General features: G+C 38.4%; 1 protein-coding gene across 7 annotated transcripts in view; it reads right to left on the reverse strand.

The window, feature by feature from the left end:
• MAPK9 (mitogen-activated protein kinase 9) overlaps positions 1 to 25,170 on the reverse strand; it is a 38,478-nt gene that overhangs the window by 5,843 nt on the left and 7,465 nt on the right. For 2 of the 7 annotated variants that reach the window (XM_028718205.2, XM_028718208.2), the window contains 11 exons: positions 20,126 to 20,296; positions 19,229 to 19,358; positions 18,148 to 18,206; positions 17,225 to 17,363; positions 15,516 to 15,681; positions 14,276 to 14,347; positions 10,212 to 10,394; positions 9,745 to 9,869; positions 8,177 to 8,240; positions 7,856 to 7,927; positions 2,086 to 5,269 (listed from right to left, as the gene is read on the reverse strand). In XM_028718205.2, coding sequence (XP_028574038.1) covers positions 5,127 to 5,269; positions 7,856 to 7,927; positions 8,177 to 8,240; positions 9,745 to 9,869; positions 10,212 to 10,394; positions 14,276 to 14,347; positions 15,516 to 15,681; positions 17,225 to 17,363; positions 18,148 to 18,206; positions 19,229 to 19,358; positions 20,126 to 20,247 — 1,275 coding nt within the window. In that variant the 5' untranslated portion in view covers positions 20,248 to 20,296 and the 3' untranslated portion in view covers positions 2,086 to 5,126. Of the gene's footprint in view, positions 1 to 43; positions 5,275 to 7,850; positions 7,928 to 8,176; positions 8,241 to 9,744; positions 9,870 to 10,211; positions 10,395 to 14,275; positions 14,348 to 14,648; positions 14,721 to 15,515; positions 15,682 to 17,224; positions 17,364 to 18,147; positions 18,207 to 19,228; positions 19,359 to 20,125; positions 20,297 to 23,272; positions 23,427 to 25,170 lie in introns of those variants that run through there. The other 5 variants (XR_013391917.1, XM_028718210.2, XM_028718209.2 and 2 more) reach the window with 5 other exon arrangements.

The following is a 25,170-nucleotide window of genomic DNA, read 5'->3' on the forward strand; positions in this document are numbered from 1 at the left end:
TTCTCCTCAGATCGTATAAATCTTTCGCCTTTTACTAAATTACCTATTTTGAAGCTGCTGTAGATACAAGATAATGATATAGGTAAAGGGACCCCTGACCATTAGGTCCAGTTGTGGCCGACTCTGGAGTTGTGGCACTCATCTTGCTTTATTGGCTGAGGGAGCCGGCGTACAGCTTCCAGGTCATGTGGCCAGCATGACTAAGCTGCTTCTGGCGAACCAGAGCAGCGCACGGAAATGCCGTTTACCTTCCCGCCGGAGTGGTACCTATTTATCTACTTGCACTTTGACGTGCTTTCGAACTGCTAGGTTGGCAGGAGCAGGGACCGAGCAACAGGAGCTCACCCCGTCGTGGGGATTCTAACCGGCGAGCTTCCGATCAGCAAGCCCTAGGCTCTGTGGTTTAACCCACAGCGCTAACTAGTAAAGTTATGGAAGTGGCCCACTGGGTCATGTTTTCCCACTGTCTGCCCCATACTTATGTTAGCTCTACCTTTCGGTAATGAAACTGGTCAAAAAATTAACCTTACTGGAATAACATTACCTATACTAGAAGAAAACAGTTTGCAAATATGTATCACACTCATTTACTGCAGAGGTGCATTCCTTCATGCGTAACCTTCCAGAGGCTATAAGACAATGGTGGATGGGCAAAAGTGGGTGGCACAATAGGAGCAATTCTTATCTTTGTACAGTAAGTTACATTCCGACCCTGCAAAAGTCAGAGGCTTTTGCACCCACACATTGCTCCATCCAGGCTAGCAAGAGGCACTGTCACAGTTCAAGGAAACATTCTAGCCAAGCAAAAGCGCTCAAGGCAGGACTGAGCAGGGCCAATGAGAGGCATGGCCTAGGATGGGGCCTGACCCAGGAAGAATTGCACGGGGCAGGCAGTGAGGCAGGAGGGGCTGCATCTGGGACCTGGTGGTGGGGTTCTCCACCACTGATTTACCGCATCTTTGCGGTTTACAAGAGAATGAAATATTACAATTAACGTATTTTAAAATAAGAACAGGAAAGAGTGGAGATGCTAGGTGACAAGGTGACAGTACTTCTAAGTTGGTGAAAATATTACCTGAGCAGAGACGTGTGTGTGCGTGTTAACTATATTTCTTTGACATTCTATGTGAAGGCTTATTATAAATTATGAAGGAACACCCAGTCATGCAAGCTCCCAGCTCTGGTCTGAATTGGTACAGCCCAGGTTTGCCACTTGAGAGAACTAAGCCCTATAAAAGCATTATACTGAAGAAAAGTGTTACAAGAGCTTTTAAAAGTGGCGATCTTTTTTATTCCCAAACTTAAGAGTATGTGTTTAGACAGTGATGCAAGGCTGCTTTATAATGAACATGACATATCTCACCCAACACTATATAAAAATTAAGCACAAACTTCACTTTTGCTGCCAGTAAGCTATAACCAGAACACATTTACATTCCATTCTCCTCCACACTTCAATCCAGTAATTTTCCTCTTCACTTTCCTTTCAGCAACAAGTTCTTCACAAACGTTTTTCCCCACAACTGTGTGTGTCCCCCCCCCACTCCATTTCTTGTTATAGGCAAGCTCTCCCTTGTCACCAAACTGATGCAAAGAGTCACTAGAGCTCAGCTCATTATTCCTTTTTTCAATATTAGAGATGAGTCTTAGAATACGATATTAAAAGTATTTCTTAGCATGCGCAGAGTGCCTTTCTGTCACCACTGAACAACGGCAGTCTCCCTCCTCCACACACTTAGCATTCAAGAGCAGCTCAACCCAGGACTGCTTCTTTAAAAACTGCAAGGTTGATGGCTAGACATTTTGGCAGGGCAGACTCCAGAAAACAAGCTGTCCCAACCAAATCAAGACAACTGAATTCCTGTGATCTGAACTAGTTGCGCCTCACACTGTTGAAGCACAAGCCTCTGGTTGCTCTAATAGCTCCAGTGTCCCTTCACACAACTCACTAGAGTCCTTGTGTATTTCTGCCCCACCCACCCCTTCCCCACCTGCGAAAACTTTGTGTGATAATCCTAAAGTAACGCTGAAGCATGAAACAGAGTCCAGTCTCTGTTGCAGTACAGCACATTCAGAAAAGAATGCTCCAGTTACTAGATACTTTATACAAAGTATACATACACAATCCTTGAATGCCGCACATTTACAAACATTTATGAAAATATTTTCATAGTGGTTCTGGAAGTACAATGTACATTTTGAAAGATTTAAATCCTATAAAACTAACATACATTAATACTATTTACAGTGACGTTAATTTTTAGGACAGTTTGTCATCACTTAATTAAGTTATACTGGGATAAATCTGCATATGAATGGGAAACCTCTTTTTTATTAAGCACACATTGAAGCATACATTCTTAGTTAAAACATAGATTTCAATTTTTCTGTTTGTAAGTATAATCGATAATTTAGACTCTCTTCAAAGAATAGCTCAATAAAAATGCTACGTTAAGCAAGTCAGAGTTGCTCTGCAACACCTCCTTATTCAACTTTTTGTTAAATACATTGAGTTGTATCAAACCCAATGGGAGGAAGGCTACATCTCTCACCCTGCAGATAATAATGCCATAGTTATGCATTGATGCTTTTTAAAAAGGAGTCATTTTCTTTCTTGCCTGTGGAGGATTCTTTGTGTACTTTACATCTTTAGGTATAGAGATTTAGTAGGAAGTCATTTCAACATTCACAGCCAGTAGAATGTCAGACAACATTATGAATCAAGATTGGGCGGCCAAGATGTCAAACAACTTGAACTCTTAGCCTAGAACTTATTCCTTCACTTGTTCCCTGCTAATCGTCTCTTTCTTCCCTCATGTTCCTCTGCTGTTTTCCCCACCGCTGAGTGTTAATTTGGGACACCAACCTGTCTTAAGTGCCATCCATATGGATCCTGCTATACAAGTACAGGCATGCCCCCACTTACACGGGGCTTATTCTGGGCACCCACATGCATAAGTGAAATCACATAAAGTGGGAAGCACCCTCTGAAAAGACTCTGAATGCCTATTTCCCCCTTCTCTCTCCCACTCTCCACACGACTCTCTCTTCAACTAGAGTTAAAGCTCTGGGGCTGCTTGGAGGCTGAAGGCCACAAAGGGAAGTAGCTAGTTTTAATTGTACACACATAGTTTTAATTGTGCACTGGGACTGAACCTTAGAAAAATCACTCCTGAAAGTCAGGTACCCTGACGACCAATGCATTGCAAGGGGTGGGGGCATAATGTGCATGTGGTTCTTAGGATCCTGGCCAACAGTTTTACAGGGGCTCTTTAAAGATGTAAGTTTTATTTTTAATAACATACCTGAAATTAAGTTCTACTGAAATGAATGACATACCTGAATAAGCACTCTGGATCGGGGCAATCCATTCATCCAAGAATCAACTCATACACAAATGTATCACTTAGCAATTCATCAGCTGCTGGCAGGTGCACATAATAAATAGCTACCACAAACATATTTCATACCATCTCGCATCTCAAGCACAATATTTAAGGGAGGAAGTTCCCATGTTCAGCCGCAAGTATCAAGTGAAAAGATAGCAATAAATTTACATGCCCATCTGGAAAACCCTAAGAGCAAATTCAAAGAGAAGTCTGTAGCAGGAAATGCAGCAACATGATAGAGCTACTCTAAAATGTATTTGCGGACCATTGCCTGAGACTGCTTATCCTACAAACATCTATTTAGGCTGCAGTCCTATACTCACTCACCTGGGAGTAGACCTCACTGAATTCCTTAGGACATATTTCCAAGTAATCTTGCATCAGATTTTGATGTTAATAAAGTGCTGGTGCCAAAGCAGAACGATGGCATATATAGTCCGACTTTGGTTTTCAGTGGAACAAGCAGATGTCCATCTTGCCAGTTAAGCCTGTTGCACCACCTGGGATTGTCTCATAACTTTGTTCCTCCCACCATATCTAATACAAAGTGTTAGTCTGGCAACCCACCTACACATTCACATAAACATTTTTATTTTAAACCCTAGGTGAATAGTTTTAACTCAAGCTCAAGGTGTGACGAATTACAATTTTTTAGAGCTAGAAAGAAACTGAATCATGTCAAACTGGTGTTTGCCTTTGGAATATGCCAGAAAAAGAGGGCGGGGGACACACAATTATGTATAATAAATGTAGTCCTTTTCATAAGGTTTGGTGTTTAAAATAGCCCCTTTCACTTTCTTTTAGAAGTTTCTATTTATTCTGGATGTAGATGTAGTTATTTATACATAGGGAGTAAAGATCCCTTTTAATATACAGACCATAAAAGCAGATATTTTAATGCCTATTCAAAGGGTCAAGGTAGGCCTCCAACCCCTTTGAATGCCCCCATTTTTAATCAAGTTTTCCATGGAAATGCCAGAGTATGAGAAAAGGGGTCAGGATTTCTAAGAGTGTTTTATGAACTGCTTTAAAGACCCCCAAAATTTTATTTTTAAAAGACACACTAATGAATAAATGCATGCAAGAATTAAGACAAATTCCCACATGGCACGTTTTGCTTATTCCACCTTACCCCTTGAAATGAAAGCACTGAAAGAGCACATTCAGAGAAGCAGAGTTACATTCAGATGTAAAGATGAAGCAAGAACTCACAAATTTGCTTCTTCTATAGAAAAGTACAGAAATTAGGAGGTGGAGAGGAAAAGGCCCCGAGAAAAGAATGCTATGTAGGTAAACAACTGCCTCTATATTTTACAGTACTGAAAATACCAGCAAAATACACTAATATAGCAAATGTATGTAATTGTAAAGATATACATTCAACGCCACTTACAATGGCTTTCTTCTTTTTCTTTGAAATTTATATTGATTACGTTTCAGATGTCTGACAGAATGCCCATGAACTCATTAGAGTTTTGAGTTACTCTAACTGCTCACCTGATGTAGGTTAAAACAGAATAGGTATAGTAATATTTGTTTCGACCCGAGATATGAAGTTGCTTTCATTTTACACTATTAAGCAGATAGTCTTATTTCAACTGAGTAAAATCACAGGCATTACTTTAGAAAAAAAACATGCAGAACATGGAGTTTCTTGACTTGGTTCCATAAACTTACAAGCATTTCAGGCCCAACAGAAGCAAAAGTTCTTTGCCAATGTTAAATCTGCAAAGCTGATCACCGGCATCCTTCAAGTGTTCCTGTCAAAGCATCAAGGCTGCTGTCTGTGTCTGAAGCCAATGTTTGTTCTGTTGACATGGATGAAATGTCATTGATAGATGATGACTGGGAAGGGCTGGTGTTGCTATTCACTGCTGCATCTGTGCTAAGTAAACCAAGCATAAGAAAATCTGAGGCAAGACATGGCTGGAACCATAGATTTTACGGAACTGTATTCATTGTTCTGGTGAATTTATTGTGGTTTGCTTTATTTATGTGTTTCTATTTTTGATAGTATAGTGTTTACAATGGTTCCCCCCCCCCCATCCTTTTGGGATTATTGTGAGCTGCTTTGAACTCAACGCTTGTCGTCGGAAAAGCGGAATACAAATATTGTATCAAATCAAATAAATTGATGATATTTTAGGATTCATAGTATTCTTTCTCCAAACACAAATGGCTTACCGTGGTATTTCTTAAAGGAGCATATATATGCAATATTGCAAGCTTTCCACTCAAGGGCATCAAATATTTTATAGGAAGCAAAAGCCCTGTACTTTTGAACAAATGAAAACATGTAGTCAATATGTTGGGAATGAGAGTGTATACACTTATGAAAATGAAATTTCAGTTTCTTCCTTTGGATATCTTTGAAATCTTTGTTTTCTAAAAAATAGCACCCATTACTCCACAATAGATTGGATCTAGTGTGCCCCTCTATAAATGAAAGTGCCCCTTCCATCTGCAAAAGAGGCAGATCCACTGGAGGTTCCTGCTAGGGAAAAGGGGGACATAGTTTGCAATTCTAGGCCACTTCCTATACTGCTCCAGAGGATTCATAACCATCTGGTCAGGGCGAATAAGAATCAATTTCTAAAAATAATAATCCAAAAACTGTAAATTAGAAACAATTAGAAATAAATAAATCTAAATACAAATGTGTTGGCCCCCAAATTAATCTCTACATTGAATCACTGCCTCTATCAAATGCACTGAGCAAAAGGGTAAATGAAGAACCTATGTGATCATTTCTCAAATATGAACATTTGCTTTCTACCTACCAAATGTAGACATTTCATTTTCACTTGATGAAAGCAAACTGCTGTAGTCTGCCTACTAACTACCAAACCTTGCTTTGACTTAACAGTGATGGGCATTTCATGCTTGCTTCCTACTCTGTTTTTGTGAGGCTGGGCTAGGCCAATGTTAAAAGCAGCACTGTGTGCACTTAATTTTCACAACAGACTGTACTTACCTGTAATTTTGCACAGAAAATTAATCTCAAATATTGCTCATAATGTCAGGCCATGGTGAACTAGCTTCCATGAGCAAGAGGAAGCTGGGCTTGCATACTCCCTGCCATCCTTCTGCTCCCACATGGTTGGGAAGCGGATTTCTGTGTGTGTGGCTTTGTTTTTGCCAAGTTTGGTTGCTATTGAAATGAAATCAATATTGCTGCTACTCACACCTGAGTGGGCCTGGCATTGTGTGCAAACATGTGCAATATTTGACATTAATTTACAATCAAGCGATGCATACATTTTATGAAATAAACAAGTAAATAAAGCATTATATGTGAATTGGGCCATTGGATTTGTGCATGAGCCAACCTGCACACAGAATCTTCCAGAGTACTGGTACTTTAGTTGCACTTTCCTGTTCCCTGGACAAGCTTTTTGCTACCAAGCATGTCAGTCAAGATGTGGGGACAGCACCTCACTCTTTCTTTTCATATTTGTAGTCTCTAGAGCAGGGAAAGGCTATGTGACTGTATTGTCTCCTAGAACAGCAGTTACAGGAAAGAGAAATTCTGTTTCCTTTTTTGTGGCCTCTGTGCAGTCCCCTATTTGACAACAGTGAGAAGTTCTTACCTGGAGAAGGATGTAGAAATTGTGTCAGCTAAAAATATTCATCAGCGCATCTCCACCAACATCACCCTAATTTGTGGCATCACTGTCTATACTATAGCATAATGCCAGGCAAATGTCCGAAGAGACTGCCAGTTGCTATCTTGCCTACATTCACCATTGATATGAAGAAAACATGTTTGTAAAATTTAAATTTCAAGGTCAAGTAGGTACAAGCCCCTACAGTGTTCCCCATTACATTCCATGGGACCGCAAGCCAAGCCAGACAGTGCTTCCATTCATCATTGTTACAGGACTGCCAGACAACTTTAAAATAAAAAGGAGAGGGGTGTTGTTCCCCATAAATTTCCTTTCACAAACCAATGACCTTGCTCCCCTATAGTTCTATGGAATGTGATCCCACCATTTTTGTTTTTCATCATGATGGATCTGCCTGCTGCTGGGAGAGAGAGAGTACGAGTGACACAAATGTCACTCAGAGCAATGAGGAAAGACTTCCTATTCTCTCCTGAAACCTTAAAGCCACAGAGAACACAACTTTCATTCCTCAGTGGTGATGGATGGTGTGTGATGTAGTCCATTGTCACCTGGAGGGTCAGAGGCTCCTCACCTGTGCTTCAAGGAAATAAGGCATCCTATCCACAGCTCTCAACTTCTTCTATCATCTTTCCCCACAAGCTAGAAATTAATATTATAATTCCATGTAGCTCAATTATTTTATTACTACGTGTTTGTGCACATTCTGAAACAGGCTGCACTGGAACAAGAATTTGAACAACATAACTTACTTGGAAACTTCCGTTGTTAATGACAACAGATTTATAACACAGCACAAAGAACTCCTGAAGACAAAAACAGACTATTACATCAATGACTAACCTGAAGGTTGTTCTTTTACCAAACCATTCTTATTCCTTTCTTCCCAATCCATTACTTCTTTATATATTAGTTCTACATTTAAAAGAAATGACAGAGGAAGGAGAGAGAGAAGAAAAATTACAAGAGTACTTTTTAAAATCTTGAAACAGCTACTATTTTCTAGCAAAACACTCTCATGCAAACCCCTCCATCTCAAATAACCACCCAGTCATATTTCACTGTAAGAGCATACTTATGTTTAATTTTGCTTATAAAGCATCTATAGATTGCCCTATGACAAAAGGTTCTCAAGTATCATAGCATATAATAAATCACGGTTACCTTTCCATTCTTCAATGGCATGTTCTCTTTCTTCCAACTGTGCATCGTAGATTTGAGGAGGAGGCTACAAAAAAAGGTTAAAAATAAAAGTCTTTGAATTCAATAAAACTTAGATTAATTCCTAAGATGAAATACAAGTGTAAAAAACAATCGTTTATTGAGCTGGGTAGTTCTCATGTGTTATTTCCATTGAAACAAACATAAGCTGCATAAGAGAATGTTTCTGTTTAAAAGGCTCTTTTTAAACTTTTCATCAAAGCTAGTTTCTACTGTTATCGCATGATTTGCTTTTTTGAATACAAGGATTAGTAAATGCTACAATTAATAGGGTAGCAGCCAAATAAAGGAGTTTTAGTCAATCAATCATTGTACGTAGTTGACAAATCAATTGATCTAGCAATTTGCACAGGAATATGATCAAGTTTTCAACAGAATAAGCAATTTTTAAACTTTTACTCAATTTAGTCAAATTTTCCAGTAAAAACCCCCACAAAGGAGGTCTGTGCTTTTTATTTCATTTAATGAAAAGGCATTATAGCTACCTAGCATGAGTTAACAGGCTTATTTAGTCTCAGCAATATTTCAGTGGCCCTACCTCATCCCTAATATGATCTTAATAGGCTGCTGAATTTTTAGTCACGGAGCTGGTTCTCTCCCTCCCATGGACACTACTATCACAGAACTTCTAAATCCCTTTAGACCGTTTTCCTCCCCTAGGTAAAATTTGGAGCTGCCCATAGGAAACAACAGAGAAGCCCACAATTTTAGCATATATGAGATTAGCAGCAGTATGCCAATCTAAACACAAAGAGGTAGCAGCAAAGACAGAAGCTCATGCCCCAACTCAGGTCTTATTTGGAATCATTTTTCCTGAACATCCTCCCATTTCAAGCCCAGTGCTTAGCTGCATGCAGAATCCTTGTACTCCATTAACTTTACATGAAAACATTCTGCAGTTCTAAATATTAAGCCCCACCCCCACTTCAAATATACCATATACCATATGGTTTTTCATATCCAAAAAAACCCACCTAGTTAAAGGACGCAGGGACTTTCATATTTCCTGCTACCTTTTTTTTTTCTTTGCTAGACACACTGATGCCCAGTCACAGTTATCCTAAAATGCAGGTTTTCCTCCCTTTTTTATGGACAGCTCTCATGCTCACCCCAGAAGGGGGGAAAAGGTCTAAAAGAGACTGGATGTTGGCAGCCTCTGCAACCTTTTCAATTACAAGTTTATTCTCCCTCCTGCCTCCTCTACCCTTCTTCTTTTATCCAGTTCTTAAGAATCAAATAAATGCAAATTCTTCACTCTCTCATACTGACTTCTGTCTTCCCACAGAGCTGCAAAATACAGGATGGCTTAAAGATTGGGAAATAGGACTTGGTGGGATTATGGAACTGCACTGCAATTACTGTGGCATATAATATACATAGCATATATAACACTTTTTCTAGTGTAAGGAGAAATCTAAATATGCCCTCAGATTTTCACCAAGGTAAGTAGCACTGCCATAGTGACATCAACCATAAAATTTCTTTTGAATAAACTTTAAAGGTAAACTTACCGCTTCAGCTTCAGCTGGGTCATACCAAACAGTGATATATGGATGACGCAAAGCTTCATCTACCGAAATTCGTTTGTCTGGATCTACTACTAGCATTTTTGATAGTAAATCTCTAGCTTGACCGGCTAGAAAATGGAAAGGGGGTGACCATTAGCTGAAGATCTGAAGCATAAAAGTAAGGTACAAAATGCATATTCATAACAAGGACATACCATAAGGTATTTTTTAGTCTTGGATATTTTGACAAGAGACAGTAAGGATGTTGGAATTCACTCAATACAAGCGACATGCTTAATGTAAACAGTGGATTAAAAAATCGATAATCTGCATTTAGCTAAGGACAGACAACAAGAATGTGCTGTTTTATCAACTAGAAAAAAGTATCCACCCCCACCCCAAACAATTACCGTACATTATAGTACGAATGAAAATGAAAATACAAGAATAATGCACACATGAAATCTTACTTTTTAGTTTGTCCCGATCAGATTCCGATGGAAATATCCAGTCTGGGAACAACTCTTCAAATTTGATACCTGGATATTTTGGCCTATTTTCTACATAGTTCCGCACAGTAGGCTGCAGTTTTTTCATAAAATCTGCGGATGGTGTACCTAGTTGTTCAATAACTTTATTCCACTGGTCAATATCTGCAAAAGTTTCATTTAGGAAAATAAAAGTATTCCCCCTTCCCCCTCAAAAAGCATGTATAGTACAAGAATTAGCTATGTATTTAATTTATTGCATTTATATCCTACCTTTTTCTCCGAAGAGCTCAAAGTGCTATACATGGCTCTTCCCTTCTTCATTTAATCCCCATGACAACTCTGTGAGGTAGGTTAGGCTGAGAGACTGTAACTAGCCCAAGGTCACCCAGTGAGCTTCACAGCTGAGCAAGGATTTGAACCCTGGCCTCCCAGGTCCTAGTCCAACACTCTAAGCACAATCCCACACTGGCTCTTCACAAAAGCTTGTGAAGCATGTTGGGAATGGCTTGAGAGACAAGTTAGATCCAAACTTTGTTGGCATGTTTCTACTCGGGGCTGGTGGAATTTTGAAACGCTTCTGCTTGTCACCTAAGTGGATAACAGCCTAGCAGGTAGTCACAGGATCCTGAAGTTAAGCATTTAAAAGGTACATGGAGACAAAATTTCAGAATCAACTTGAAAGTAGTATCTTCTTCAGTTATGCCCCTCTTCCCTGCACAAAACCGAATCAAAATGTCTCAGTTCCACAGGGTGTTTTGGATTTTTCAACTTACAAAAATGAGGAGTGCTCATTAGGAATTTCAAAAGATATCTTGGTTAAATTAAATTAATATAACTTAGCTGTGCTTGGTAAGTAAAATGTGTGTGGAATTGCACTGAAATCATTAAAAACGATTGCCAAGAACTTGCAGTTATGTTGCTGTTGCTTAGCATTAGCTGACATATTCAGAAGGTAAAATTATAATTCTTTGGTTTTCCGAAAGCAGTTTATGTGCTTCTTCCTCAGATATAGACTTACCAAGCTAAATGTTGTCCAGTCAGAAAAATAATAGCAGATTTGAATTCCTCACACCCAAAAACATACTTTAAAGACCGTTCACTGAAGAAATCTCCAAAAATTAAATTTCAACCCCTAAAATAACATGTCCTACTGGGGCAGCTTCCTCCCCAACAAATATTTATTTCTGGGGAGCTGTACATTTTAACTAGCAAGATCATGCTTTTAATAGTATTTTTAATCCTCAATAACTTTTTCTCCACCGACTTTTATAGAATGGAAGTATTTGGCAGAATTTCACCCTCTCAATTTCCTGCCCCTTGTTTAAAGAACTCACCAGAATTCAATGGAATAGATGAGTTCTTCCAATATGATAGAGGACATTACCCACAATATTTTCTGTTTAACCTGAGCGAGCACAGCACTGGAATGACAGTACCAGTCTATGGGGCTATATAAGGCTAGCTATACTTCTCTTTTTGGGAACATCATGTCTTATCATACTTCTGTAGGCTTCATAAAGGCAAATCCAGATGTACGTTTAAACCGAAGACACAGTGAAAAACATATTTAAAATATCATTATAAGATTCTCTATGCTAGTTACTACAATAGCTTAAATTTAGTATGCTGGCAAAAAAAAAATCAATTTCATAAATTCTTTAGTAACAATCAATGGATGTCAATTGCAACTACAAGCTTGGCAATTTCAAAGTGTTAAGCCTTGTTTGCAAGCAAAATATGCTAAATTAGCTAGCTCTCTAAAGCATCAGGAAAAAAATACTTCTAGCTTGAAGACATATATTACAGTACAGTGCATATTTCCGTAGTTTTCCAAATAAAAAAGCCACATCACTGCTGCCATTAAGGTATCCTTTTAAAGAATCTGTATGTTCTGTACAGATGAACATGCTAATTGCTCAGTTTTTCCTTGCTTGATCAAATGCATTTAGATGGAATTTTGATACCAAGTACTATAAAAGGTTAAAACATCACATGCTAAATTGCACAAATAAAGACAGCTTCTTGATCTGCATAGATAAATGGATTTTACTAAAGAACTCCACCAATCTAGAGTAAAAAGAACCTTAATTTACTATGCAGTCCTAAAACATGTCTACTCAGAGGTTACTACTACTTAATTAAATAGGATGTACTTTCAGGGACATAAAACTGCAGCCTTAGAAAACTGTGTACAAACCATGTATTTCATTACTGCATTCCAGAATATTTTAAAACAACAATTTTGTGCAGTTTATGCTCTCTGGTGCATTCAGAAGTCTAGTCAGTATGTACAGTATGTGCAAGTGGAATAACTCCGTAGGTGAAAACAATCAAGTTCCACATGGCTGACAAGTGCTTAATCAAAAATAGATATCAAGTGAGGTTTTTTGGGCATCACCATAAATCTTGAACAGCACACACCAGAAGTATCAATAATCACAATCCAAATGACTAAAATGTGCCTCTCATCTAGGAACGAAGAGGCCACATGCAAATATAATGATTAGATAGTGCTTGCTAGTAGAAATTAATGAGGAAGTCCCTTTAAAGTGGCCTTCTATAAGGTCCCTCGAGTTGTTGAACTGCAGCAAATGAAATTTAAAATGGAAGGAACCATTCTCATCCCTCACGCTCCTTCAGAATCCCAAACTGGAGCTGCATGGTCCTAATAATTATTAAAAAGGATGTGCATAAGGTACTACAGATAGCTTGGTGTGCCTAAGATCTATACTGTATATTGCAAACAGAGAACACCGTAGTCTTTTTAATATCCCAAAGCACTGAGGAGAAACTTGCACATACTGTACATACTTCTGGAAGAAAAGTGTTTGACAATACATTTTGTGTGTGTGTGTGTGTGTGTGTGTGTGAGAGAGAGAGAGAGAGAGAGAGAGAGAGAGAGTACATTCACTTGCTAACAACTGTGACAAAACAACTGGCTGGTTATTTTTAAGCAAGATTCAAGTAGTAAGGTTCTCCCCCACTTTCTTCTAGGTCACCCGACTGCAAACCCAAATTATAAACTAACAACCAAATGCTTATTTCGATAGGGACAATAGCCATTTACATGGCTTCCATGTAAATCACAAAGATGGAAAACAATATGGGTATAAAGAGGGAAAGAAAGCATTAGGATGTCAATACTAAGACCCTTCTCAACTCTCTGCTCAGTCATGAAAAGCACCAGTATCTGTTGAAATATATTAAATTATGTGTTTTCTGAAGAGACTGAGATTGCACCTGAGATTGACTTTCGAGTAAACAACACTTTTAACCAATAATATAAAGTAATGATCAGAGAAACAGATACTAGATTGGTGGAGCTCAAACAAGTAAGATGCATTTTCTGCACAGAAATTTGTTAAGCATGAAACACAGATATATGAAGACAGCAAATATGAAAACTAGTGTTAACATGCAACTTAAAAGAGACACAGCATACATGAAGAATTGTGTTAGGTTGGTCATAAGGCTTTAGAGAATAAAATAATATATGGGAGAAAATTGAGAAAATGAAAATTCAAGCTTCTTCTATTTAATTGTGTTATTAGGTTAACACATGATCAACCGTTAAAATCTCATGAAATTAAGCATTCGGAATTATATTTTTCTAACCTGCATGCCTTCACTATCCTTTTGAAGAGAACAGGATAAGATAAGAACTGACAAGACAAAACCACTGTTGTGAGGCTATTTCCATTGTGCAGAGAAATGCAAAAAAAGAGAAAACAATAAATTTTGAGCAATAATTTTGTGGAATTTTCAGTTTAAACAGTGCCAATAACATCAGGGAAATTTGCAGCACCATTAAAACTGCAAAAAATGAAATTCCAAACAAGAATGATTAATGTTCAAACACCAAAGTTAAAAGAAGAGAATAAAAGTTTAAGTGCTTGGTTAATATCACAAATTCGGAACATGCGTGGCAGATCCATTCAGTAAAAAGATGAGGGCAGGGGATTAGCATATTTTTCATCCATAAGTGAGTGAAATAACTCTTTGGTAAATGTGGATTAAGATTCAAAATTATTAGGGAAGGATACGATCAGTGCCTTGGAATATCACACAACCTTTCACCAATTCTCCCATGATGCAACCAACTGACCAGATATCAACTGAAAGTAAAAGTGAAATGACAAAATTATGAAGTGTCGTGAACTAAAGTGGAAAACAAAAACATTTTTACATTAAAAACACAACAATGCAAAAAAAAATGAAACTGCTAACGTGTTGTTGAACAACATGGACAAGAACATTTAATCTAAATGCAAATTTTAACTTTTGACGAAGAAACATTTTGCATTAAAAAATATAACGCCACCATATTATGGCAGGTCTGACAATTCCTCAAAAATCGCTTCAGTCTTATTTTCAACTGTTCACGTTTGTGGTCCATGATAGTCTTATAAAGGATACAATCTCTTCCTGGAAACAGGACCTTATGGAGGACCATTTCTGCCATTATGCACCCAACAGACCAGATATCCACTATTAAATGTTAGGTGTAATAGGGACAAAAGTTACAAATCTACAAACACATTTTCAGTACACACTAAACATTCATGGCAGCTATTCAGAATAACCCAAACAAAAAATTCACCACAGACTATTTTATACAGTATTCTTTAAACTGAAATAATAGCCAGCTAGTCCCTGGTTTGAAAGAGTGTTAAACAGAACTAGCGTTTCCTAGATTGAGGTCCTTACATATGCATAGTCTCCTTCCTGACTGCGTATTTTTAGTAAAACCTCCATAAGCCTTTGGAGTTTAATATTTATAGTGGAATATCTGGGAGGCAACATTAAAAGGGAGCTTACACATTACACATTTCTGCTCTACCAAGAGAAAAACTCAGCACCATGCACCATTGCCTTTTATTGCTGTATTGGCAACCTGGAGAATCAGTTTAGTTAACTCTGCTACTGTAGCCAGTGAGTTAGGAGATGAGGTAATCTCCACAGCTTTATCAACATACTGTATACTGAGAGGTGGTGTTGGATGAAGGAGCTCAGAGGATGCTTAGTGCTGGTGGTGGCTGAGTGGTGCCTCACTCCCTCACTAGCTGCATCTCTCTTTGCATAGGGAGATTTTAAAAGATAAGAAGGTAAAACTAGTTCTTTAGGCTGTGAAAACTTGGCAGCACTGCCTCAGGCAATTACCCCATGATGCTTGATGGTGGAAAGCCTACACAGTTCTCAAATGATAAGAATATATTCAAGAAACAGAAAAATCTAACAACTGGTCAAGTACCCAACAAGACGTAATTCTGTTCTGCAACTTACCATTCTCTTTGTATCCCATGCCAAGAATAACCTCCGGTGCTCTGTAATATCGTGTTACTACATATGGGGTCATCATGAAATTAGTACATGCCGTCCTTGCAAGTCCAAAGTCAAGGATTTTGAGAGTACAATCTGATTTTACTACTATATTGCTGGGTTTTAAATCCTAAGAAAAAATACATTCAATTAAATGCTTAAAAATATATAGGGTGGTGCTGTGTTTGGAGTGGGGGAGAATCTGCATGATTAGGAGTTTCTGGGATGGGGAGTCTTGGTACCTTTCCCCTCCCCCCAGTTAACACATTGGGGCTGGAAAAGACTCCAGAGTGAAATTCATCTACTATTGGAAGGAGGGAATAACTAAGTTTGTGGGAGCTCTATCCTTAGCTCTTGCCCCACCCAACAGTTGGCTGCTGTTTGATAGGACAGGAGAGGTCACCAATTTCTGCCAATTACACACACAGAAACATATGACAGGGGTGGCCAACCTGGCATCTGCAAGCAGTGGGCCCAAACTTTTGAGTTTCCTCAGAATAAAATAAAAAGTAAGTCTTTCACACTCCTAGAAAGTTACGAAGCAAAATAAGCAGGTACCATCTAAGTGATTTCTGTGAAATGAGCCAGCCTAGCTACTCCCGTCAGTCAGTGTTTCAGTCAACCATAAGGAGCTGTTGCTTTCCCCTCTCCTGCTTTTGTCTTGTTTTCTAGTCTTTGGAATGTCCATAGTTTGTCCTTCCTTTTTCACTAGGAACCAGGATGCATCTTTCCTGTGGTGGGGTCATCCGAGATTAGCAGTCCCTAGAAGTTGTTTTAATGCAAGTAATACTACACAATAAGGTAAAGGTACCCCTGCCCATACGGGCCAGTCTTGCCAGACTCTAGGGTTGTGCGCTCATCTCACTCTAGAGGCCGGGGGCCAGCGTAGTCCGCAGACACTTCTGGGTCACGTGGCCAGCGTGACAAGCTGCATCTGGCGAGCCAGCGCAGCACACGGAACGCCGTTTACCTTCCCGCTGGTAAGCAGTCCCTATTTATCTACTTGCACCCGGGGGTGCTTTTGAACTGCTAGGTTGGCAGGCGCTGGGACCGAACGACGGGAGCGCTCCCCGCCGCGGGGATTCGAACCACCAACCATGCGATCGGCAAGTCCTAGGCACTGAGGTTTTACCCACAGCGCCACCCGCGTCCCCATACTACACAATATATATGAGTAAATATTAAAGAATCCCTCCTTGCCCCAAAAAAGGCAAGTGTGGAAGCTTTGCTAATGGGTATAGGCTCCTGCTGTGCAGAGGCTGATGTCCAGCCACTCATTAAGAATTCACCGTATAGTTATAGTACAACTGTTTACATGGCTACTCAGAGCTGGGTTTCTCTGTGTTTAATGAGCCTTACTCCTAGCTAGGTGGGCATAGGATGACAACCTAGGCTTTTCAGCAAGGGCAATGAGCTAAAGTAGAAAGGGAGGGGTGGAAACCCAACAGTTCTGGGCACTGAACGACAAATCCGGTTAAGCTTCAGAATTCACGACCACAGGATATCGTTTGTTTCCCTCTTGTATGAGAATATAAAAGGGACTGATCGAACATGGCAAGTCCTAATTGTCATGTCATTATAAAAAAAAACAACTTTCAAATATAGCTGAATATTCTTAATGAGGTTAATTAATGAAAGTCAGTTACTGATACAATTGTAATAGCACTACGTACTCTATGGATGATACCAGCTGAATGGAGATGTTTGATACCACACAGCATCTGGTACAAAAGGTAGGACATTCTTTCATGATCCAACTCCATATGAATTACTTGGCACAAGTTAGCATCCATTAGTTCCATAACTAAATACCTGAAACATTTAAAAAAGTATTTTTTACAGGAGCAAACGTTGACTACAGCTTGCGGTTGGCAATGAGAGATCGAACCACAAGCTCAGGTACAGACAACAAACTAAGCCAGACCTTAACTTAGCTCAACATGGGTGAGAGCATAAAAAAGAGATGGGTGGTCTAGGAGCCCACAAGTTTGCACAGTCCCAGTAAGTCATAGCTTAACATCTTGTGGGAATGCAAAATGGAAATTACAGTGGACGCAATTATACAATTTTGGTTTCTTAGCAGAAATATTTTTTAGCAATCCAGACTCAAATAATCTATTATTTTATTACTTTGGGTACAAATCTCCCACTGAAGTTAACTGGCAAAACTTCAACTGACATTAGTTCACATCTCAGTCAGGATACTGGTTTGACTGCTCTTCCGGCAAAGGAAAATAAACAAAGCAACTCCCTCTCCCCAATGTCAGTTATGTGGCCAGTAAAATTTATTTATTTTTTATTTTATTTATTTAATTTGGATACCTTCCTTTATCCGAAGATCACAGGGCAGTTCACAACATAAAAATACAAAATGAGAACACATAATAAAACAAAAACAAAACAATAACCCATCTCCTAATGATGAAATGAACACTTGGGGGGAGTGTCATGTTTTGTTCATAAGTCTCAATGCTTACAAGAAGGCTTCAGTATTTTTCTCCAAAAAGCACAATATATTTTAAAAATCATTTATAAGCCAACTGCTTCCAGGTCTTAAATGGATATTTATCAAGAAAACACAATAAAGTAAACTCACACATCTTGAAATTCTTCTAGTGACTTCTGTGGTGTGAATACATTTAATAGACTAATTATCTGTAAAACCAAAATAAAAGAATTATAATCACCATCATAATGATTTGCAAAAAAAATCAAACAGTACATGGCAATGTCAGCATACAGATCAGATTATTTAATAGCTTTTTACCTGAAGCTTTGTAGCAAGAAAAATGAGATTAACATAGTGATTCACAAATATTTTAGAACTAACACTATCCTCAGTTTGCATAATGCTATTTTTTTTGTCAAGTTCCATAAGGGACAGTCAATATTTCAACATAAATGAGATAAATCAAGTATATTTGTTTAATAGATTGAATAGCTTTATTTATAATAAATCCATGGATAAATTAATAACCAGAGTTTTGAAGTATGACAATTCTTAGATTATGGGAGTAGCACAGTTGCATCTCAGTGATATATTATTTTGCTAGAAGGCCTAGAAAATACATTTCCACATTGCCTGTTCAAATATTCAGTGGAAAGAGATCAATACCCTATTGATAAGGTTTTTTTTTACTGCTTTTTGAAGAAAAACATAATGGTTACTAAGAAGTATACATGCTACTAAATATACATTATAAGCCTGCTAATAATAATAGAATCGTAGAATTGGAAGGGACGAGGGTCATTTTAATGGTCATAAAGAGAAACATACTGGACGGTTTTTTAATACATTTCTAGAAATATTGGTTGCCAATCTGTGGTGTAAGCCATAGATCATTCCTATCCGAGGAACTGTTACCTAAAGCCAACCACAGACAACAAAAAGACCACAAAGAGACCTGCATGAAAAAACCCAAATTTAGTTAGCTTTTCAAAGAAATATGACAAACTATGAATAACTAGTCTTCTATATTGCAATTAGGAAATAGTCCTAAAACAACTACAGTGTTTCATTACAGGAGGTACAGGACAGAGCAAAAATTGATCTCTCTCTCAATTATTTAATTATTTGAATCACAGAATAATGGCTTTAGTTCCAGTTGATTCATCTGACATTCATTCAATTATTATTTTACATTTACTTGTTTCTAATATAAATTAACATTACTCACATTTTTGTGATTGACACATTTTAGAAGCACAAGTTCCCTGTAAGCTCGTTTTGCATGTGTTTGGTTCTGAAAAGGGCGACTCAATTTCTTTACAGCAACATTTATTCCAAGAACTGTATCAAATGCAGCACTGAAAAGTTAAAACAGAAACATCTTAATTGCATCTTTTTAAAATCAGAGCCATGGGTGTCAGGGTATATGACAGACAAGCTCAGTTACCCCAAGGAAACTGCTTCTTGTTTTAGGTGAAGGGCAAAGGGCACAAATGAAAACCCTCTCGAGTTCTACTTTGTTCAACCAAAAATAAATCAGATCTCATTACTAGACTAATTTTAACACCTCCATGCATGAAGCATTTCATCCTGTTCCATTAGTCAAAGTATAGTTAGAAATTTCTTAAAAGTCAGATGCATTTATATCTCAGTCAAAAACTAAGAGACAATTCTTCTCTAGAACAGGTGTTAAGATTACATAATTTCTTTAATCAACTTGTTGTTTTATTTGAGCTCTTATTCTGACACAGGACTTTTTAAAGGTTCTGTTCATTTTCAACTTCATCACGGAATAGCACTGTACTTCAAAATAATGTTTGGATTCTGTTGTTTCTATGTATGTGTGGAATTAAGGTATGTGCCATGAGATGTCAAGCAAATAAAAAACTACCTCACTTTCAGAAGACATCTGAAGGCACGCCTATATAAGGAAGATTTTAATGTTTAATGTTTTACTGTGCTTTGTATTTTAATTTGCTGGAAGCCACCCAGAGTGGCTGGAGCAACCCAGTCAGATGCGCGGCTAATAATAATAATAATACTTTGTTTTGAGTTCTTGATCAAAATTTTGGTGATATTACAGTTTGATGCTTATACTAGTTTTGTCCAATAAGTAGCTACTCACCATACAATGCCTTGAGCCCCAGAGCCAATAGGTTTCAATTGTTGGTAACGTTTTAGTACAGTGAATGTCGAGTCTGAGACTTGAACACTGTAAAACTGACTGTCACATTTGCTCTCGCTCATGATGTAGTGTCATGTAGTTTTCCTCCCAGGATTTGGCAGTTTTCAAGATCTGTAGAAAGAGAACCAAAAAAAGTGAAACTTTTTATAAATATGTACCCAAAGCTGCCAACAGCATTTCTCTTTAGAAATTAGACAACCACTAAGAGAACAAAGCATGACGTGCATTTAGATGACTAACTTAAGAGACTTGACTAGCATAATGGATGATCCAAAAGTGATTTTAGCAGAATGACTGATCAGTGCAATGCTATCTTAGCGGAGATAGCATTTCCTGTGCACACATGTCATATTCTGTGTGGGTTTCCTGCCCTGTCCCAAGTAACAGGCAACAATAGACAAGTGGCTGCCCCATGGAGTCCAGAAGTCTACCTCTTCTCCTTTTGGCACAGCACCATTCTTTTCCAGTCAGTTCCATGGGTAGAATGTCTTCAAGTGCCTTGGAACAGAGGAAGAAGCATTCTGTTCCATTTCTTATCTAAAATCTTCTAGCAGTGGTGCCACACCAGATAGAGAAGGGTGCCTTTTCAAACATAGGAGGCTTTCTTACTCCTTCCCATGGCAATGATGAAGTAGGAGGAGACAACAGGGCGTTGTGTGTTGGCGCTGAAAAAGCTCCAGTTAAGCCGTTTAAGCTCACTGCAGAAAACAGCCATTTAGGAGAGTTGTTTTTACTAGGCTAATACTGACATACACCACTATACGAACACACACTATTTACAAACATTACAAGTAGCATGCTCTCTCTCAGCCCAGAGAGGGTTCTTTGCTTCAAAGTCCTTGTTGTGTTAAAAGTCCACAGTCAAGTCCTAAGGTCAGTTGCTTTCAAAGTCCTGCAGCTGATTAGACAGGCATCCCCAAACTCAGCCCTCCAGCTGTTTTGGGACTACAACTCCCATCATCCCTAGCTAACAGAACCAGTGGTCAGGGATAATGGGAGTTGTAGTCCCAAAACAGCTGGAGGGTGGAGTTTGGGGATGCCTGTGATAAGAGTTCTCTAACTTCTGAAGTCCACCAATTTTCCAACTTCTTCCTCAGACGATCTTTTCAAAAAGTTTTCACTTGAATCCATAGTTCCAACAGATAGCCTTCAGCAATTCTCCTACCATGACCCACACAGTATGCTGTAACCTTGAGCCCTTTTATACACAAAGTCACTTGCCAAATCTGCCCACTAGCACAGATAAGAGAGTCACAAGATGCCTGCAGGTGCATGGTGGGGAATGAGTTATCTCTGCTGATTCATAGAGAATTAACCCATTAACATTAATCCTTAACATTTTGCCCCCCCTAAGGAAGAACTGGAGCAACCGATGACCCTCATACACCAAAGCTGTCCAAGACAGCAAATACACTGCTAAGTTTATGTCACTGTCTGTCCTCTCTTTCTTTGTTTATGTGTGTGTTGCCTGTCCCCGCTTCACTTATGTTCAGTACAGTGGTACCTCGGGTTAAGTACTTAATTCGTTCCGGAGGTCCGTTCTTAACCTGAAACTGTTCTTAACCTGAAGCACCACTTTAGCTAATGGGGCCTCCTGCTGCCGCCACGCCGCCGGAGCACAATTTCTGTTCTCATCCTAAAGCAAAGTTCTTAACCCGAGGTACTATTTCTGGGTTAGCGGAGTCTGTAACCTGAAGCGTATGTAACCTGAAGTGTATGTAACCTGAGGTACCACTGTACTTATTTCAGAGAATTGTAAAGTTTGAAGGAATCCCAAGGGTCATCAAGTCCAACTCCCTGAACTAAGTCTATTCCTCCTCCTTCTGAGTTTGTGTGCCCTGCGTGAGTGTGCATGCATGTGAAAGCTTGTGTGCATGAGTTAAATTGGCTCAGGTTGGCATATAGCCCTCAAAAGAGCCGCAAACCAATGTCAGCCACCTCTGCTATCAAGTTGTACATTTTTTGAATGAAATTCTTAACCCACAATTCTTCAGTTTTGAACGCACGTATCTGGGAGTATAAGGCCCATTTAATTTAATGGGACTTACTTTTCAGTAAATATGTTAAGTCAAACAATGTCATGTATGATGTTTGTTTGCACTCCTACATTATTATTACCAATGGTCCCAAATCCAGATACATTTTTGTGCAGAAGACTAAGAAGATGATCAGCACAGTCAGCTCAGGCAGGACTGATCTGTTTGCCAGTGCTTTCATGTTGTAAGAGATGCGTGAACACACATCTTCCTTCCCACACCCTGGATCAGATGCAGGAGGTAGAGAGATTTTTGCTTCCACAGCAGTTGTTTTGTACTCCTTGGTGGGATGTTTGGTGAGCAGAAAATATTTGAACTCCTAGATTGTGCTTGCTGGAATATGACAAATATTGTAAAATACTAATAAGTATCTGTGTGGGGAGGAGAGAATTAGGTTACAGCACTAGAAGAAAACAAAAAAGAAGTTATCCTCAGCCAAACAGACTGTTTTGTTTGGATCACTCTGCCAACTACAGAAATTTCACTGCCTGCTAGGGGAATGTGCAGCAAAATTTCAAAACAAATCCAGGCAGCAGGAGCTTTAAACGGCTTTTAAAAATAAGATGACAAGCTATATCTAATGTTAATGTGAATTACACGAGAGACTGCATTTATGTGAACAAACATCTCAAGAAACTTGACAGTGTTTCAAGTTAATTATATATCCACAACATGCATAATACAGAAGGACTGGAAAATAAAATTAATTGCAGAAGCTGGTGAACACTACCAGACTATACTATGCCAAAACAATGTTTTAAGTTGGCAATAAGGCCTAGATGACTTCAAGAAACCTGCCCAACTGTATACCACCTCAAAATACTCCTGTCATATCTGAATTTCATGGAAATATTTGTGTTAAACTTTCCTTCTTTAGCCTTTCTGGTCCCATTATCATCATCATCATCACCATCACTTCTTCCCCTTCCTCCACCAATATGTTGATATTATGTGAAGTATCATTAATATGAACTGGATTCAACGCACTATTCAAGAAAAGTTATAGGGTACGGAGAAAAAAAGAACATGCAACGAAGTACCAGTAACTCACATTTCCAAATGATTATACGTTTGCAGCTGGTTCACACATAGCAAACCATGGTATGGTTATCAGGTCAAAGCCAGCTATAGTTTGCTGCAACATCCAAATTGGCAGGTTATGGATTGTGCTTGCCCTCCAATGCAGAATTGGTGGGTTTAAAGTTCTGGTGTGGAAGGAAAGACAAACCACAGTTAGCATAGTTGGATCTGCAGGTAAACTGCGGTTTGCCTGAAAAAGAAAGTAAGAAAGGAATAGTAGGAGATTGAAACTTCAAAACTTTAATCTGATGCCAAATCAGCCTCTCTTATAAATCATTAATACATATGACCAAAATTTTTGGTAAATTTGATTAGTGTTTATTAAATATTACATTTGTGTAAGTAGCAGAGCTTTAATCTAATATAGTATATGCTTTTTTTAAAAATATAGTATAAGCTTTGCCTTATACTATAGTAAAGTAACCAAAATGGAAAATATTTACAAGTTTAATAAAAAAAAAACCAGACTCACTAAAGAGTTTAGATTACATTTCACTATTTATTCAAAATACAATTTAAACAAGTAAAACCTCTCTGTTGAAATGTTCGAAATCGTTTTATTACATTCCACTACAGAACTGGAAAAATGTATTTTTGACAGTGATATACACTTAGTTTCCATTGCCAGGCATAGATACCAATAAGTCAGTTTCTGAGTGTTTACATCTGTGTGCATAATACACACATATATATACCCTAGCCAACATAGATGTTTCTCTGTTCAGAACTGGGCACATTCAGTAAAAGCAAGTCCTTTCATGTCTAGGTGTAAAAAGTAAAGCATAACCTCCAATCTTCAGGTGGGCAACATATGGTCTGTGAGCCACACAAAGTACACCAAGTTCAAAGAAAAAGGTGCTCAAAGCCAAACAAGTGTATTTCAGCTCTCCTTCAGACGATAGATGCTTACTAGAAGCAGCTGAATATATTGGAGGCAGGGCATCAGCTTCAAAAATGTGGGGTGACAAGGCTCACACTGCTTTTGAAATTGCAGCCCATATGTCTTTAAAAAAAACATTAAGTACCCTAAGAACCAAAACATTTTTGTATATATAAGCCTACTCAGACATATATGCTTTAATCTGTTTTTAGTTTATTACTGATTTTATTTTTTGAAAGTTTCAAAGTTGTTTTTTATTGCTTTTATTGGTAATTATATTGCTTTATTCTCTTCATAAACTGCTTTGAGGTTGTTTTTTTAAACACTCAAGTTGTGCATAAATTTTATGAATTACATTAAATCAGTTATCAATCTTGCAGAATACCTATGTGGCCGAGGCTTCAGCATGATATAGATATTTTCCCCTTCAAACCATTGCAAAGTTGCTTTAAAATCACTACATACACTAGGTAGCAATAGCATGAATGCAGGATTGAAATTATTGTACTGTAACTGTACTGTATTGTAACTTCTGAATAAATGTTTTTTTAATTAAAGTGGGGAAGTGGAGGTTGCCACTTGGATAAGGACAATACCATGTGAAGATGCAAAGAACTTGCACACATGGGGTGCATCTAATCCACTTTAAACTGCGGTGTTTACATAGCCTAGCTGTGCTATTTGCCAAGCCAGGCAAATATACTAGACCTGGATGCTGATTTCTTTTTTTTCTTTTTTTTTTGTCCTTCTCCAGAGTCAGGTGGGATGAGGATGGAGAACAACAACAACAACAACAACAACAACAACAACAACAAATAATAATTCAAGAGAAACAAAAAGAGGATCAATTAATCCAACCCCATTCATTAAAAACCTCACCCACATAAAGGTAAAGGTAAAGAGACCCCTGACCATTAGGTCCAGTTGTGGCCGATTCTGGGGTTGTGGCCCTCATCTCGCTTTATTGGTCGAGGGAGCATCTGGGTCAT

The sequence above is a fragment of the Podarcis muralis genome, chromosome 2 (genome assembly GCF_964188315.1).
Source record: "Podarcis muralis chromosome 2, rPodMur119.hap1.1, whole genome shotgun sequence".
Lineage (NCBI taxonomy): Eukaryota > Metazoa > Chordata > Lepidosauria > Squamata > Lacertidae > Podarcis > Podarcis muralis.